This window comes from Eleutherodactylus coqui, chromosome 12 (genome assembly GCF_035609145.1).
Source record: "Eleutherodactylus coqui strain aEleCoq1 chromosome 12, aEleCoq1.hap1, whole genome shotgun sequence".
Lineage (NCBI taxonomy): Eukaryota > Metazoa > Chordata > Amphibia > Anura > Eleutherodactylidae > Eleutherodactylus > Eleutherodactylus coqui.
The window spans coordinates 52,212,377-52,228,608 of NC_089848.1; the positions used below are offsets into that span (position 1 = coordinate 52,212,377).

Genomic DNA, 16,232 nt, shown 5'->3' on the forward strand with positions numbered 1-16,232 from the left:
TTAACTTGTCATTATGCAAGAACTCTTCCTGTTTTGACTTTGGGCTTGTATATCAACCATGACCCTTCCTGCTCTTCGGTTCTACTGACCTATAAGCGTCAGCTACCATAGTATTGAGGCTATTCTTGTGGCAAAAGACTGTAGGTCTCTGCAGAGAAGACCAGATCCCAATTGGTGGGGTTAAAGGGTGGAAACCAGAGGATCCCAGATGCTGCCCTCAAGGGTAGCCCTAAGCCAAATTGGTCTGTAGGACTCTGTTCTGACAACCAATTTTTCTTGCCCTCTAGTTGTTAAGTATAACTCCATGACAGACACAGGTTGTGTAAAGTTGTTTATTTGAAAAGGCCAACAACATATACTTTGTACAGACATCTCCGTGTAGCAAGAAATTACAACTAATGGATTACATGTCCAGGTCAAAACATTTTGCAGATTTAGTTTTGCCCCAGTAATTTCTTCCACAATAGAGTGGTTCATTCAAACACATATCATCTTTTAAGCCTTTCTTCATTTTCAGGAGCGCTTCATCAGTCAGCACAGACATATCAATACAATGTAGAAAATTATCTAAACTCTTTCACCATGTCTTAAAACAATAGTACCTATGTTATACTTTGAAATTCTAAAATAATACATTCAGTTAAAGTTGAGAAACGTTTGGAAGTGAAGCTCCTAGTTGCTAGAGGGTCCACAGTAAAGCACACAGCCTTGTGCAGCCTAGGATCACTTCTACACGAACACACGTCTATATAGAGAATTACATCTTGTGTTTCATCTTTGCAGGCAACAATGGTCATTTTACTATAGCACAGTACGAAATCTCTCAGAAATGCAGCTCGGAATATTGTTGTATTCAGTTGTGGAAATAAAAAAAAAAACATAAAAGACAACATACAATTTTAGTTAATTCTTCTGTTAGATGGGATCACTAATCTCAGCATTTTAGCACCCCTATAACATTTAACCTTACTGATACCTAGAGCAAAGCTGTATGACGCATCAATCTTGCAGAGGTAACATTTAAACCTCTCGGCCTTTTAACTTTTTGCAATGGGGCTAAAAATGAAGATTTAAGAGATTTTCCACCCAAATGTATTTTTAGAATAATGTGATTAATAACACAGGCGGAGATATAGAATGGCCTGACCTGACTGCTGCCAATCTACACTTCCCCTTCTCTGCTGCCAGCATGGTGCCAATCTAGCAGTGGGCCGAGTCATCAGACTGATTGGAACAGCCATTTAATTGGAGCTGTAAGGTCTGCCTTCATCACAAAGCCAAAGTAGCACTGAGTATGGGGCACAGGAGCTTGGAAGTGCTCAACTGCTTATTTTCTATTAGAAATTTGCAACTAAAAATTTAGGTAGGGATCACCTAATAGAGAACTACCAGAAATTCTATATGAAGCCCTTAAGAACGTGAAAACATTTTTTTAAACATCCTATTCTTGTACAGTTATCCGAGTTTGTGTCCTCGCAATAATACTTCCTGTCCCTGGACACTTCCGCTCTTTACACGGGACGATAGCTGAACGCTTAAAGGGGTAGTCCCGCGCCGAAACGGGGTTTTTTTTTTTTCAACCCCCCCCCCCCCCCCGTTTGGCGCGAGACAACCCCGATGCAGGGACTGAAAAAAAGAACAGCACAGCGCTTACCTGAATCCCGGCGCTCCGGTGACTTCTATACTTACCGGTGAAGATGGCCGCCGGGATCCTCTACCTCCGTGGACCGCAGCTCTTCTGTGCGGTCCATTGCCGATTCCAGCCTCCTGATTGGCTGGAATCGGCACGTGACGGGGCGGAGCTACACGGAGCCCCATAGAGAACAGCAGAAGACCCGGACTGCGCAAGCGCGGCTAATTTGGCCATCGGAGGGCGAAAATTAGTCGGCTCCATGGGAACGAGGACGCTAGCAACGGAGCAGGTAAGTAAAAAACTTTTTATAACTTCTGTATGGCTCATAATTAATGCACAATGTATATTACAAAGTGCATTAATATGGCCATACAGAAGTGTATAGACCCACTTGCTGCCGCGGGACAACCCCTTTAAACGCCCGAACTCCTCCCAACCATATCAGGATTGATAATTGCTCACTGAATTGAGGCATGCCGAAGAACTCTTTGGGCCGGCCAACTCGCATCAATCGTAAACAGTCATTCGTAGACGAATGACCGCCTATACATGGGCCAACTATAGTCAGGTTTATGCCTGCATAAACAGAACGATGAATGAAAAGCGAACACATTACTGTTCGACGTTCAGTTGTTGGCTGTGTTTACAATGAACGATTATCGCTCAGTTTCGTATTATCTAACAATTATCTGAACGATAACCGTTCCTTATAAAAGGTCCTTTAGGGTCTTGTGGATAATGGGCCTCAGAGCAACCAATCACCAAACTTTCTTTGTAGCAAGATTCAGACAACAAAAGCATAAATCCAAGTAGTTGTCGAGAGGACCGGCAACTTTATGGCCGAGCACACTCCAGTACATAATGCTCTTCTCGCGTATGTTTGTAAATTCAACCAATGATACTTCCGCACAGGAATAACATACAACATGTATGTATTTTATCTCTAGCCGCAGTGTCTTTAGGTGACGTGAAAGTTCTCCTTTAAACGAAGGCAAATAGGTGGCTTCCTCAATTTTGTTTTGCCCTATAGCTGGCATTAGACTTTACATTGATGCCCACTGCAGATGCAAAGATGCTATGAAATAAGACTTTGGATTTCCGATGTTTTTAGCATTGTCTTCCTATTACATTATACACAATTGCAGAGCAACAACAGCAACATGGAAACAACACACATGAAGTGAACAACAGGATAATGCCCAGTATCCGTTACTTGTGTTGCAAAACTTAAAAAATGGTAGTTTTTGACCCTGACGTTAAAGACTAATGGGATCTGCCATGTTGCTTATTGTCTAGATCTACCTACAACAATTATGGTAGCCATCTTGTAGCCAGGGACATGGGTCAGTCAATACAACTCTAAAGTTGGCCATTTCGTCAGGGTCCTTCAATGACATAATGTATATCGAGAGCAGCCCAACTGTTTGAGAGAAACAATCTCAAGGCATGTTGGATTTTGATGTCACATTCTCTATCCCTCGGTAAATAAAAGGTTTATGCCATAAACATTCACCCTCATCTAATCCTAGCATGTATGTTTATGGCCGACTTAACCTGCATTATTGTACAGTATTAACACGCTCTTACTTTACATGTGCGGTACCCAAGTTAGTGGAAATATAGTAGTTCTATCATTGTACTTTAATGCAAGTTAAGGCGTCATCTTTACTTAAAAACATGGCAAATATTGAAAAAAAAACAAATTGAGAGATTTAAAATGGGTTATCTAGGCAGCACCCACTAGCATACACTGGGGTTGAAGCTGAAGCACTGCTCCGATCCCTGTGTAGTGGCCGGTGCTCATAATTGTAGGCGCAGCTCCCACTGCAAACAATGGGAACTGTGCTTGTAATTGCAGGCTGAGCGTTCCATTGATTTCAATGAGAGTTGTGCCTACACTTACAAGCCCCAGCCAGTGCTTCCACCCGACCCTGGTGTATCCCAGCCGGCACTGCTTGGATAACCCCTTTAATGTTATCTTCATTTGTCATATGTCTATATGTATTTTGTGTCTACACATATACGGTACTTATAAGCCTTCGGTTGCCAGTAAACGAAGCAATATAAAAATATTCTGGTAAAAAAAAAAGCAACAACAATCCCTACTCCAGGCCGAAACAGTCTACTGCTTCGATATAGGTTATAATCTTCTGGAGCCCTTAAGGCATATTTGGGTATACATGTAACAAACACACTTAGAATTACAATAGAACACAACATTGTACTATGTATGCCTAAAGCAGCACAATCACATAACACACTGAAAGAAGTTTAGGGCCCGTATAAAAATAAAGACAAAACTTTTTGAAGTTTAGAAACAAAGACATGCAGTATTGTAATTTCGTAGTTTGTCCACTAGGAACTAAAAAAAAAAACATGGACAGCAGCACTTCATTAAAGAGGATCTCCACATTTATTATTTCAGGTCTATGGTTAAAATGGCAGTAAGAGGTAGAGAAAAACATAGCGGAAGACCCCCAAGCATCTTTGCCCCTCAGTCATAATTTTAGTGGTAACTCTGCCTTGAGCTTAAGACTTGAGAAAAATGAAAATGAAGCAGTTGTTGGGTCACATTGCCAAATAACTCAAGTGAAAAGACTTGTTGTTAGGCAGAGTTTCCCTAGCAACCAATCTGTCAGACAAGACAATGGTTTAGATCAAAGCAAAACGGTCACTATCCTGACAGCAGAGGTTAAAGTAGCTCGGCAGCCATGCTATGCTGTTCTCCATCACAAGATGTGGTAATCATCCGATATTAGACTATGTAGAGAACCTCTTTAGTCTGCTTTCAGGAGACGCATAACAAAGTATTCTAGCACCACGCGTAGGTAAGTATACACTTATTGAGGATAAAAGATTTAAAAGGGTCTGCTCAAAAGAATAGGGTTTACATGAGGCCCCATAAAGACATTCGATAAGATGGGTAGAGGTGACAGAGGTAGGGTTTTAAAGAACTAAGACAGCAGTAGAAATGCTGGGCTCTCGTAGGTGCCAAGTCCGGGTGACACCACCACAAAACCCTAGAAATGGAGAGATTAGTGGATATAATGCTAACATGGGATTTAGCAGCAGCTATCTTATTTCTTTTTCTCTAAACTATTTGATGCCTGGGATTGAGAGTTTTTCTTCAAAATATAGCTTTTGAACATGTTCTCCAGGCATCTGAGGACCCAACAGTTCCTGAGATATAGAGCTGGGCTAGACACAAAGCCAAAAGTATCTATTAGCCATGTGATGAGAAGAATAAATGGTGTCTTACAATTTCACCGGTGTAAATATGGCTCTTGTGACCTGTGAGGTAATGCTTGAGGATTAAGGACACCATGTGCCTTAAAGTTAGCCTATTACCTATGCCTAGTAGAGGTGCCCATATTGTGAACTGCAACAGTGATGTGACTGGTTCTTGGTGAACTTATAATATCAGTGTAATATATCACATAAACTAAGTCCTTTTTTTGTCTAGTCGAAAAAATGTTAGAAGCGGCTAGAAAGCCACTGGTCTAGACGTAAGGCCATAAGATACGTGAATGTTCACAAAGAAATACCTAATGATCTTGGAAGTCTGTACCAATCTGTAGCTTAATTTCTGTAAGGACTTTACTATTGATGACCTGTCTTCAGGATAGGTCATCAATAATTGATTGTGGGGGGAGGGGGGGGTCTGCCACTCAAGATCCCTGCTAATTAGCTGTTCACCAGGTATATGGTCAGTGCGGACAGAGCCGGAAGCAGACAGGTCTGCAAACATTGCACAGGCCTGTGTTAGTATTGCATGCACAGTTCCCATGGAACCCAATGCAACATGGACAGAGCTGTTTACTTACGACTCTGTTTGAACTAGCAAGATCGGTGGGGATCCCAAATGGTGGACCTTCAACGATCAATTATCGATGACCTATCCTGAGGACGAGTCATCAATGGTAAATCCCTGAAAACCCCTTTAATAAAGGAAAACACACAGAAGCTTGTAGAGAAAATATTACACCTGACATAATCCAGGGATACGGTGATATTTCAGAATATACATTTGTTAATAGTTAAAGTTACATTTTAGAGCAGTGGGAGCCCCATAGTTAAAGTGCATCTGGCTCAAAAACTTTGATGGCAGCCATTTAGTGATATTGAGCCAATCCATTTGGTTTGCCCCAATCAAGTCTCTGGGGCATATAATAACCGATACTGTGATTGTTGGTATGCATTGTATTTTACTGGACAAAATGGCTGCCTTCCATGTGTGTAAGCAACAGATGTGCAAACCCTGAATATTACAACATTAACCAAGAGATCTGTGCAATTAGAAAGGATATACTAACAGGCCGTCTTATGATTAATTGACTTTAAAAGCATTTAAATGGTTTCTAAATTAAGAAGCACGGAAAAACAGAATTTGTATGGCACATGACGTAAAAGAGATAGAACCACAGAAAACGCAATAAATAAAAGAATACGGATAACAAAAGATCAATCAAAAGGTTAAAGAATTACTGATCACATTTTTTTCTTTTTACCGCATTAGAATACATTTTTTAAAATATAAAAAAAATGACTTTATCATATCCTTTTTGGTGCAACACAGTCAGTAAAGAAAGTTATGTTTCGCTGGTTTTAACTTAAAGAAATCTATTGCTCAGTTTCACGCAGAGTTTTTGGCATTCCTGCACTCCAAAAATTCCTGCCGTTCTTGTATCTCTGTTTTGGGGATATATAGGGATTAGAGATGAGCGAGTAGTGCCTTATGCGAGTATCTGCCCGTCTGTCTCAAAAGATTCGGGTGCCGGCGGGGGTGAGCGGTGAGTTGCGGGAGTGAGCAGGGAGGGGAAAGAGAGATCTCTCCCCCGTTCCTCCCCGCTCTCCCCCGCCGCTCCCCGCCCCCTGCCGGCACCCGAATCTTTTGAGACGAGCGGGCAGGTACTCGCATAAGGCACTACTCGCTCAAGTAGTTTGCCTTAGCGAGTACGCTCGCTCATCTCTAATAGGGATGATCTGCCAGTGAACGGACTAACCTGGCATCTTTCTCCCTGTTCCGACAGCCGTAATCAGCTCATGCCATGCATCTTGCTCCCATTGCCGAAGACATATACCCAATTCCATCCACTGGAGTATATGTCTTGTATATACACAATACAAGTAGGCCATTCGCGACTGAGTGCCAGGCTACAGTTCACCCCCATATAACACAAAAACAGGAAACCCTATTATGATTGAAATTGTAGCACTGAGGAAATGCGCAATACCGGGCAAAACTACTTTTTGAGTTTTGCCTTGAAGATTTCTTTAAGTTGAACTAGTTCTTTTACTCCTAAAAATGTATCCAAACGGGGAGACACAATCATTCGACAATTCCTTTTCATATATATAGTGTTATAAAGTTAGTTTTGCATCAGGTTTTATATAATTTAGTGATGTTACACACAAAAAAATAATATTCTTTTCCATAACATTCGCAAACTGCTATTGGGAAGAGACCGCCTAGACGATCAAATGCAGCAGCTCGGAGAAAGATTAGCCCTCTTTATGGTCTAATAACCCAATGGTGGAACATGAAGATATAAAAGAGGTTAGTAACAAAAAAGCCCTGTAACTCATCGCAGATCAAGAGGCATGAATGGGTTTTTCATAAAGCGGTGCTAAAAGTTGGGTCTTGTTAGAACTGCTGAGTTACACATACCTCCCTTAACTACCGTCAAACTGGTCATGGACCTTCAAAGAAGATCGTTCCCGTATTAAGATACGCGCTATAAAACTTGGTTTGCCCAGGTTTCCAAATGTTAAAAGTGCGCATCTCATCTACTCTATTTGAAAACCTAACAGTGTTAAAAACTTCTAAAATTACATTTCTAGACATTAGTAATGCTGAACATCTATTTGGATGGTTTGAGTACATGAGTTTCTATCGACTTTCCCCCAACTTTTTTATTTATTTTTTTAAAGTAGACGCACATTCGTAACAAGTTCATTAGTCCGTGAAAGTAGGGCAAGTGCTTCCTTCATGCTTGTGACAATTCCATTTCTCCGGAGTAAATCCTTGTCACCTCCCCTCCACACACACAATCATTAGAAGTGTCATTTTGTGCTGCTCATTCGCCACTTTTTGAATTCAGCACTTCATGGAACGTAAAATGGCAATCAGGAGCATTTAAATATTACATTGTGTTTGATTGAGCTGGAACTCATCTGTATGCACCAGTCTTTGTGATGATGGACATTTTTCTTGCATTTAGCCCAGACTTAATCACTGCTGTTACTTGCCCAATGGTCCTTTTCTACAGCAAGTCATTGAGGTTGCAGCTTGGCCGCAAAAAGACCCGGTTACACTGGGAGGCTTCCGTGTAACAAATAGCTGCAGCATACGTATTAATGTCTCTCAAAAATATACAAGTAGTACTTTTTTTTTTTTTTTCTTCTTCGAAGATTGGATATCTTTATCCATTTTATAAATCTTATAGCTATGTGTAACGGCTCCCTTCGCAGTTTAAAATATTGCGAGGAAGCAGGCATATATTCATCTGTAACGTTCTAAGACCATTTACGGTTTCTAAAGACATCGAGTGTCGGTAAAAGATGATAAAATGTACATATAAATACATATGATGAGTAACGCTCACACCTGCTAAAAATCTGTGTGACAGACAACCATCCAGATCTCGGCAGAGGCACATGGCAGTCGGCAAAACATTTGGAAATGATAAGATACATATGTAAATGTACAGGATTCTCAGACGTCTAAAAAGTGACGATCACGTACTTCGCTGTACACAGCGTATAGAAAAACTTTTGACTACGGCCAGCAAAGATTTGGTGAAAAAAAACTTGGTTCTGCAAAATGGTTCAAAAATGTGTAAGCAAAATTATCGCCCGGTCTAGTCAAGACCGACGGACCTTTTTTTTTTTTTTTTTTTTTTTTTACAGGTTGGTGCCCAATTCTAAATACCTCCTCCTTAATGCAGAGTAAGGCTTGAGGAGTCCGTGTGACAATGTAATGCTGAAGCGTAAAGTGCTGGCATTGTCTGTGTTGTGCAGAGGTAGCCAATTTGTAGGCTGCACCAATATTCAAGAGAAAATATCCTCTAGGGACTAACGCCTCAGTCGTTTCACTATATTCTAGTGCAGTGTTCCCCTAACTCCAGTCCTCGGGGACCGCCAACAGGTCAGGTCTTCAGGATGTCCCCAGTATGGCACAGGTGATGTAATTATTGCCGATGCCTCAGACATTGCCACAGGGGTTCTTACCATAGGAGATCCTGAAAACATGACCTGTTGGTGTTCCCTGAGGACTGGAGTTGGGGACCCCTGTTCTAGTGAACTGTACACGTTGCCTCTTCTATAGGTTATATTTGCACTTATTATAAATATATTGTGCCAGATGTAATCTTAGGGAAATCTAATCTGTCATACATTTATACACTAGACATCGTACATTAGTCATTTATATAGGCCTACGGGTGAATTTTGAAAGCCAAGAGCTCCTCTGAGTGCATGTTGTTGAGAGAGCGCAGGTCTGCTAGCTTCAGGAGGAGTCTGGTAAAGGTGGAGGCCTCATTGGGATGGTTCTTCATAATTAAAGTCCTTAGTGCACGAATCAGTGTTTCTTGTAATGCTTCAACAGAGTTTACGTTTTCAATACCAGAACGATCTAAAAGAGCAAAATATAAAATACAAAATAAAACCTAGAGATTTTAAAAGTACATCCAATTATGAAATCATAAGCAGCAGATATGCAGACAGATGAATATCACATGTACACCTCTACCTTCAGGACTATACAACAATGTTACAATTAAGCCTCATACCACGTCCATGGACCCTATCACTGAACGCCCATACTACAGGTCTAGTAGTCCGTGCTCTGCCATAGGCGTCTCTGTGGGGCATTGTATTCTCCTCCAGACGCAATTTGAAAGGAGATACTGCAGGCCACCATTTTTTTTCAGACACTAATAAAAAATGCTGCGTTTCTCCAGTTGCAATCAAAATTATTCAACCCCTGTTGCAAGTTAAGTTTATCTGCCAAATTTCCAAACTTTCAGCTGTTTGCAAAAGAAAAAAAACAAACAAAGAAACAAGAACAATTTCAATAGTTCACCCCAACTAAATACAGCAAGTGGATTCTCCAAATACAACACAAAACTGCAATTGGTTTCTGCCCGAGTGCATGAAGAATCACTTTGCTATAGTATGCTGTGGGCAGTATTTGCTGCGGAATCCGGGGGCAGACACCAGCCACGGATTCCGCAACACAAATCCGCCCATGTGCATGCGGCCTTTATGACTGCTACACCCTTTTGTTGTTATGACCTGCTACAGACGTGATGCACAGCTGGACACTGGCTTTTGATTCTGAGAAATCTTAACAGATTCCTCATGGGCAATGGCCTCCAGTTCACTTATATTCTCGGGTTTTGTGCTGCAGCGGCCTTCTCCAAATCCCACCTAAGATTTTCTATGGGGTTCAAGTCAGGCCACTTCAGAATCTTCCAGGACTTCTTCTGGTATACTTTGAGGTATGCTTAGGAATATTGTCCTTTTGGAAAGTCTAATGATGCCCAAGTTGAGCTTCCTCACATAAGGCATGACATTTTCTTCTAAGATTTCCTAATACTTCATTGAATCCAACTTGCCCACCACACGCTACAGGTTTCCAGGGCGAGAGGGAGCAAAGCAGCCCCAGAGCATCACTGAGCCACTGCCATGCTTCACCGTAGGCAGGGGGTTCTTTTCAGCACATAGATCATTCTTCCTTCTTCATACATAGTGCCGGTGGCGCAAACAGTTCACGTTTTGTTGCATTGCTCCTCAGAACAGAATCCAAAACTTCTATGGCTTGTTAATATGGTTTTGAGCATACTGGAGCCAACTTTTCTTGTGCTTTTGGGTCAGTAGAGGTGTACATCTTGGAGTTTGGGCATGATGACCTTCAGCGTTTAGATGTGCCTTACTATGAAAATGGGAACCTCAGTGCCTGCTGCAGGTCTTTTGCAGTCACTTGAGGGCCTCCTCAGGAAACTGGCGGCAGCCTGTGACAGCTTCCTTTTTCTGCCACATCCAGGCAGTATAAATCATAAAAGAAAGAACATAATGGATCGTAGTCGCAGCCCTCATAGTGTAAGGTTAATGTAGACAAAGGGATTAACCCGAATCTTCTTTATTCATTGTTTATCAGCCAGCACATATATGATGTGTTTCGGGGTCACAGCCCCTTCCTCAGAAATGGTTGGAGTCGCTCCACCCTTCCCTTCTTTTCGATCCAGGCAGTGTTTCTTTCACTTAGAACTTGCACATTATACTTCCAACGGTATTTCTAGAAACATTCAGTGGCTTTGCTATCTTTTTGAATCCCTTTCCTTGTTTATGCAAGGCAACAATCTGTTCTCTTAACTTACTGGACTACTATCTTGACTTAGCCAAATTTCTGACATGCAATCAAACGCCACAGTCAACAAAGCCCTAGTCAATCCAGGTATTTGATATGTTTTATTTTAGGGATCTCTGACTGAAGTAGTCATTAAGGCCGGCTGCACACGACCGTGACGGACTCCGCCGCGGAATATTCCACGGCGAAGCCCGTCACGGCACCTCCCCCAGAGAACCCATACTTACCAGCGGATCTGGCGTCCTGGGTCCCGCATGACGTTTCGGCGTGACGCGCGCAGCGCCATGTGACACGCCGGCCACGTCACAAAACACGCCCACAGCATCACATGACGCGGCGGCGGTGGGCGAAGAGGCAATTTCACGCTATCTTCCGCTGTGCTACAGCGGAAGATAGCGTGAGCGACGGCTTCCAGTGACTGCAATGGAAGCCGGCCGCGCGTACACCCGCGGCAAATAGAGCATGCCGCGGGTGAGGACGGGAGATTTCACGGTGCGGAATTCCGCGATGGAATTCCGCACCGTGAGCATTGAGCTATTAGGTTCAATAGAACCTAAGACCTGCGGGCAACGTGGCGGATTTTCGCCACGTATTACGCGGCGGAAATCCGTACGTGGGAAGGAGGCCTAAAAGTGGCATTTGGTCCTGAATATGGAGAAATCACTTGTTATATTAGTTGTGTTATTATGGTTATTATTCTGGTTTGATGTTTTGTTTTTTTTTGCAAATAGCTTACAGTTTGTAAATTTGACAAATAAACCTAATTTGCAGTGGGGGGTTGAATGATTTTGATTGCAACAGTATGGCCGCCTGCAGACGGCCGGGTCGGATCCGGCAGCGAGAATTCTGTGCAGTAGGTCTTTACATTTCCTTCAACATCATAAAATCTGCAAAGATTTACTGGGTATTATTGTATCTTGATGCCACCGGAACTAGGGGGTTGAGACAAGATACACTCCCACAACCCACGCCTCCTCATGGATTGGCTGGCAATCATCTCCCCAGGCTGCAGCTGTGAATGTCTCCTCCGCTGCTCGAGAGTCATGACCTGCCGCTGTCAATGTTGGCTCTGCCGCTCCACAGCTGTCATCTCCCCAGCCTTCTGGAGTGATTTTGCCCTCCGCTGCTCGGCCTAAATGGGCTGCTGCTGTTGTTAATGTCCGCTCCCCAGCCAGCTGCTGTAAATCCCCCCCTCTGGCACTCGGCCACAATGCCCTGCTGTCAATGTCCCCGCGGCCGCTCGGCGTTGTTCCCTTTAACCGGCCGAGGACAGTGACAGCGGCGGAGCTGGGAGTGCTGAAAGCATGCCTGTGGTGCTGGCCCCACTGATAACTGAAGGCTTGTGTCAGCGGGAGACCTTTACAGCGCAGAGCTTGGAAGCGGCGCACCCAACAGACGAGTCATGACAGCAGCTCCGGTGGCCAGTGTTACAGCAGGGGGAGGGAGCGGACCATGCGAGATGGAGGAGCGCGATGCACTGTGGCGGTGGGGGTAAGTGTGAGCAGTGAAGCAGTAGCCATGGGCAGCAGTGCAGACATCATCCACGGCACAACGGCGGCGTCTAATTTGTCAGAGGTCAGCGCTGCAGAGCGGTGGTGGGGCCAACTGTGAGCAGCTTAGCAGTTGCCCGAAGCTGGCCTGGCTAGCCAATCCAGCAGGGGGCCTTGGTTGTGGGAGTGTATCTTGGCTCCACTCCCAAGTTACGGTGGCATCAAGATACAATAATACCGATTTACTGGTATACAGCCAACATTGCACAACCTTAACTGAAATTAGAATGTGTGCTGCAGGACATGCATCATTAATAAAGCATCCCCCATGAAGCCTTTCAAGCCCACAGATTTTTTTGTTTTTTCATTTTAGTTTTTTAATCTTTGTCTTCCAAGAACCATACCTTTTTTAAATTTTTGAATTGACATAGCCGTATAAGGGTTTGTTTTTTGCAGGAGGAGTTGTATTTGTAAAGGTACAATTTAATGTAACATATAATGTATGGGAGAACTTTTAAAAGTTTCACAATGGGGTGAAATTGAAAAATAAATAGGCAATTGGACCATTTTTGGGGCAATTTTGTTTTCACAGCGTCCATGATGCAGTAAAAAATAACATGCTAACTTTATTTTGAGCCTCATTTAACAAAACTGTCAAAAAGAAAGACTGTCCTTGCTGCCCATAGCAACCAATCACATCACAGCTTTTATGTTACCTCAGCTTGTAAAAAAAAGGTGCGCTGTGATTGGTTGTTAAAGGGAATAAGAACCGTCATCCTGTTAAACAGTTTTGCTAAATGTAACGTTTTGAGTTTGTTTGCATTGATATAAAATTTTTGTATTTGAGTGTCATTACACAAGAGTTCAGAGTAGAGATGAGCGAACGTGCTCGTTTAGAGTAATTAATTTTTGAGTAACTGCCTAATTGGGCGAAAAGATTCGTGGGGGGGGGGGGGAAGAGTATATTATTTATAGTTCTTCTCTGCTACCCCTCTGATCCACCAGCTCTGGGCCCAGTTTTCGGCTGTCCAAGGTGGCTGCAGCAATTTTCTACTGCTCTCTGATTGGGCAGTGCTAATTATGTGATCGGCTCTGGGTAATCAGTTAAATACAGAGTTCAATTTAAACTCCCTACCTTCATCCACAAAGCCCTCCACAGTGCAGCGTCCCCCTATATCGCCTCCCTCATCTCAATCCATCCCCCAGCCTGGGCTCTCCGCTCTGCTAACAAAACCAGACTGAGCGCCCCTTTAATTTGAACTTCTCATTCCCGCCTCCAAGACTTCTCCAGAGCAACATCGGTCCTCTGGAACGCACTACCAAAGGCTACCAGAGCAATCCAGGACTCGCAGAACTTCAGGCGTGCTCTAAAAACGCACCTCTTCGGGGAGGCATACCGCATTCCCTAAACAAACCCCTCTGTACTCTGCCTGATAACATGCTCCCTGACCTACTGACTGCAATCCCTGCTAGCCACCATATACCGCTCCTGCAGTCATACCGTTTCTGCCGTCACACGGCTAAATGTCTGACCATTGTCTATGTGTATAGCATCCCTCACTCTCCACCCTTACCTTCTGTATCCCCCCATTACTTGTAGTATGTAAGCTCGTTGGAGCAGGACCCGCACCCCTATTGTTTCCATCAACTGATTACTATGTAACCGTGGTTCTGTAATGTTTGTATTTTTTGTCTTTCTGTATTCCCCCTGTCTATGTAAGCGCTGCGGAATATGTTGGCGTTATACATATAAAGATTATTATTATTAGTTACTAGCAGAACACAGCAGGGGAAAAATTAATGTGAAGTCTGTACCTCATTCTGAGAAATGATATAAGAGTGATAGATAGAATCTATTGTTCTACGTTATGTTATTATTGTTGTCACTTATTTCATTACATATTTTCCTTACTTCTATCCTTTAGGTTTATCATACAACAAGACAAACTCAATGCTCTTTTACCTTGAATAACACTCAAGGCTTACTTCAGAGAAAGCTAAGGACAACGATTACGTTAAATAGAGCATTTAATAGATTATAATTTGGTCACTGCTTAAAGGGTTTTTCCAGGAAAATACTATTGATTATGTATCCTCAGGGTAGGTCATCAATAGTTGATCGGCTGGGGACCATTGCTCAGGTTCCCAGCTGGTTGGGCGCCTGCTGTCAGCACCATTTCACATAGGGGTACGGAGTGGGAGCGCTTAGCTCTGACTCCTGTGTAGTGGCCAATGCTTGTAACTGCAGGCACAGCTCTAATTAAAATCAATTGAAGCTGCACCTGCATTTACAACGTTGGCCACTACACAGGGGTCGGGGCAGTAGCTTCCGCTCTGTACCTGTGTTTTGTGGCGCCAACAGCTAGGACCCAATCTGCTGATTGGTTGGGGTCCAGAGTGGCAGACCAGAGCTGATCAACTATTGATGACCTACCCTGAGGATACGTCATCAATATTTCCCTGGAAAACCTCTATAAGCAATTAGAAAAATTATTATTTATTAAACATCAACACTAATCATGCAAACAGTCAAACTCAAAACTCTTTTATCTTGAATAACATTCAACACTTAAAGATAGTTAAAGACAACAATTACATTAAATCAAGGACCCCGCTCCGTACCCCTGTGTGTAGTGGCGTGGACTGCAAGCACCCAATCAGCCGGGGTCCTGAGCAGTGGAACCCAGCCAGTCAACTATTGATGACATATCCTGGGTATACATCAACTTTCGTAATTTCCTGGAAGCATCTTACATAATGTTTTAAAGCAGTTTTGTAGTTTTTAAAAATTCATGACCGATCCTCAGAATAATCCATATCTGATTTCTGGGAGTCCATCTCCTGCTGGCAACCCCACCGATCAGTTCTTTGTAGCGGCTGCGGAGCTCCTGTGAGCAATGCCACTTTTTCACTGTTTACATCCAATAGTGATCCTATTTGTACTCTGTGTACTTGGTGGTTTTCATAGCAGCAGAAAACAGGCCATAAATTTTTGAAAACTAGATAACCCCTTTAAGACAACAGCGACAGATCTATCAGGTCCATAACATCCGATAATATTGGAATTTTTTATGGTAATACAAGAATGAAAGGTCTATCAATTGACAAATATCAAATCAGTGTCAAATCCAGCCACTAGTATTTCCACTGATGCAGAAAACTAGTTTGTTCTGGTCACGACCAGAACCAACTGGTGGGAATACCACTTCCAGTAAAACCCTCTGATACGGTCTTTATGCTGCCTGACTTACAGGCTGGAAAAGTTTTTCTCTGATGTCACGTCTTCAAATGGTCCCCACACTTTGAGACGACTTGTGTTAATATGAAAGGTCATGTGAGAACTAGCAAAGATACAAATGACTTTACTTACCTCAAATAACCTTTCTGTATTAAACAAAAATCACTCTAAAGTGCTGGCCACTAGGGGTCTCCCTTCCATCTAATTTGCTTTCCACTGCTTGCTGTCAAGTGAAGTCTGTCTCTAGTAACAGAGATAACAAGACAGATAGCAGGAAGTGGAGAGGAATGATGACTCATGCTGCCTGTAGCCGTCCATGAAGAGGGGAGTGGGACTAGAGAGACTCACCCATATGTGCTGCAGATGCTAACTGGTGATTTACAGCTACTAGGATTCTGATGATGGTGTGTATAGCAATTTAGGTGGCATAATCTACGGTTTTATCTATGTGCAGTGTATAGAAGACAGCACAGCAGATAGTCTCCACCCTCCAGCTCATTG

At 42.9% G+C, this 16,232-nt stretch overlaps 1 protein-coding gene across 3 annotated transcripts in view; it reads right to left on the bottom strand.

The window, feature by feature from the left end:
* Nucleotides 1-318: 318 nt before the first annotated feature.
* NR1D2 (nuclear receptor subfamily 1 group D member 2) overlaps nucleotides 319-16,232 on the bottom strand; it is a 31,178-nt gene continuing 15,264 nt past the window's right edge. For 2 of the 3 annotated variants that reach the window (XM_066585047.1, XM_066585049.1), the window contains one exon: nucleotides 319-9,266. In XM_066585047.1, the coding sequence (XP_066441144.1) occupies nucleotides 9,070-9,266 (197 nt within the window). In that variant the 3' untranslated portion in view covers nucleotides 319-9,069. The remainder of the gene's footprint in view (nucleotides 9,267-16,232) is intronic. The other variant, XM_066585050.1, reaches the window with a different exon arrangement.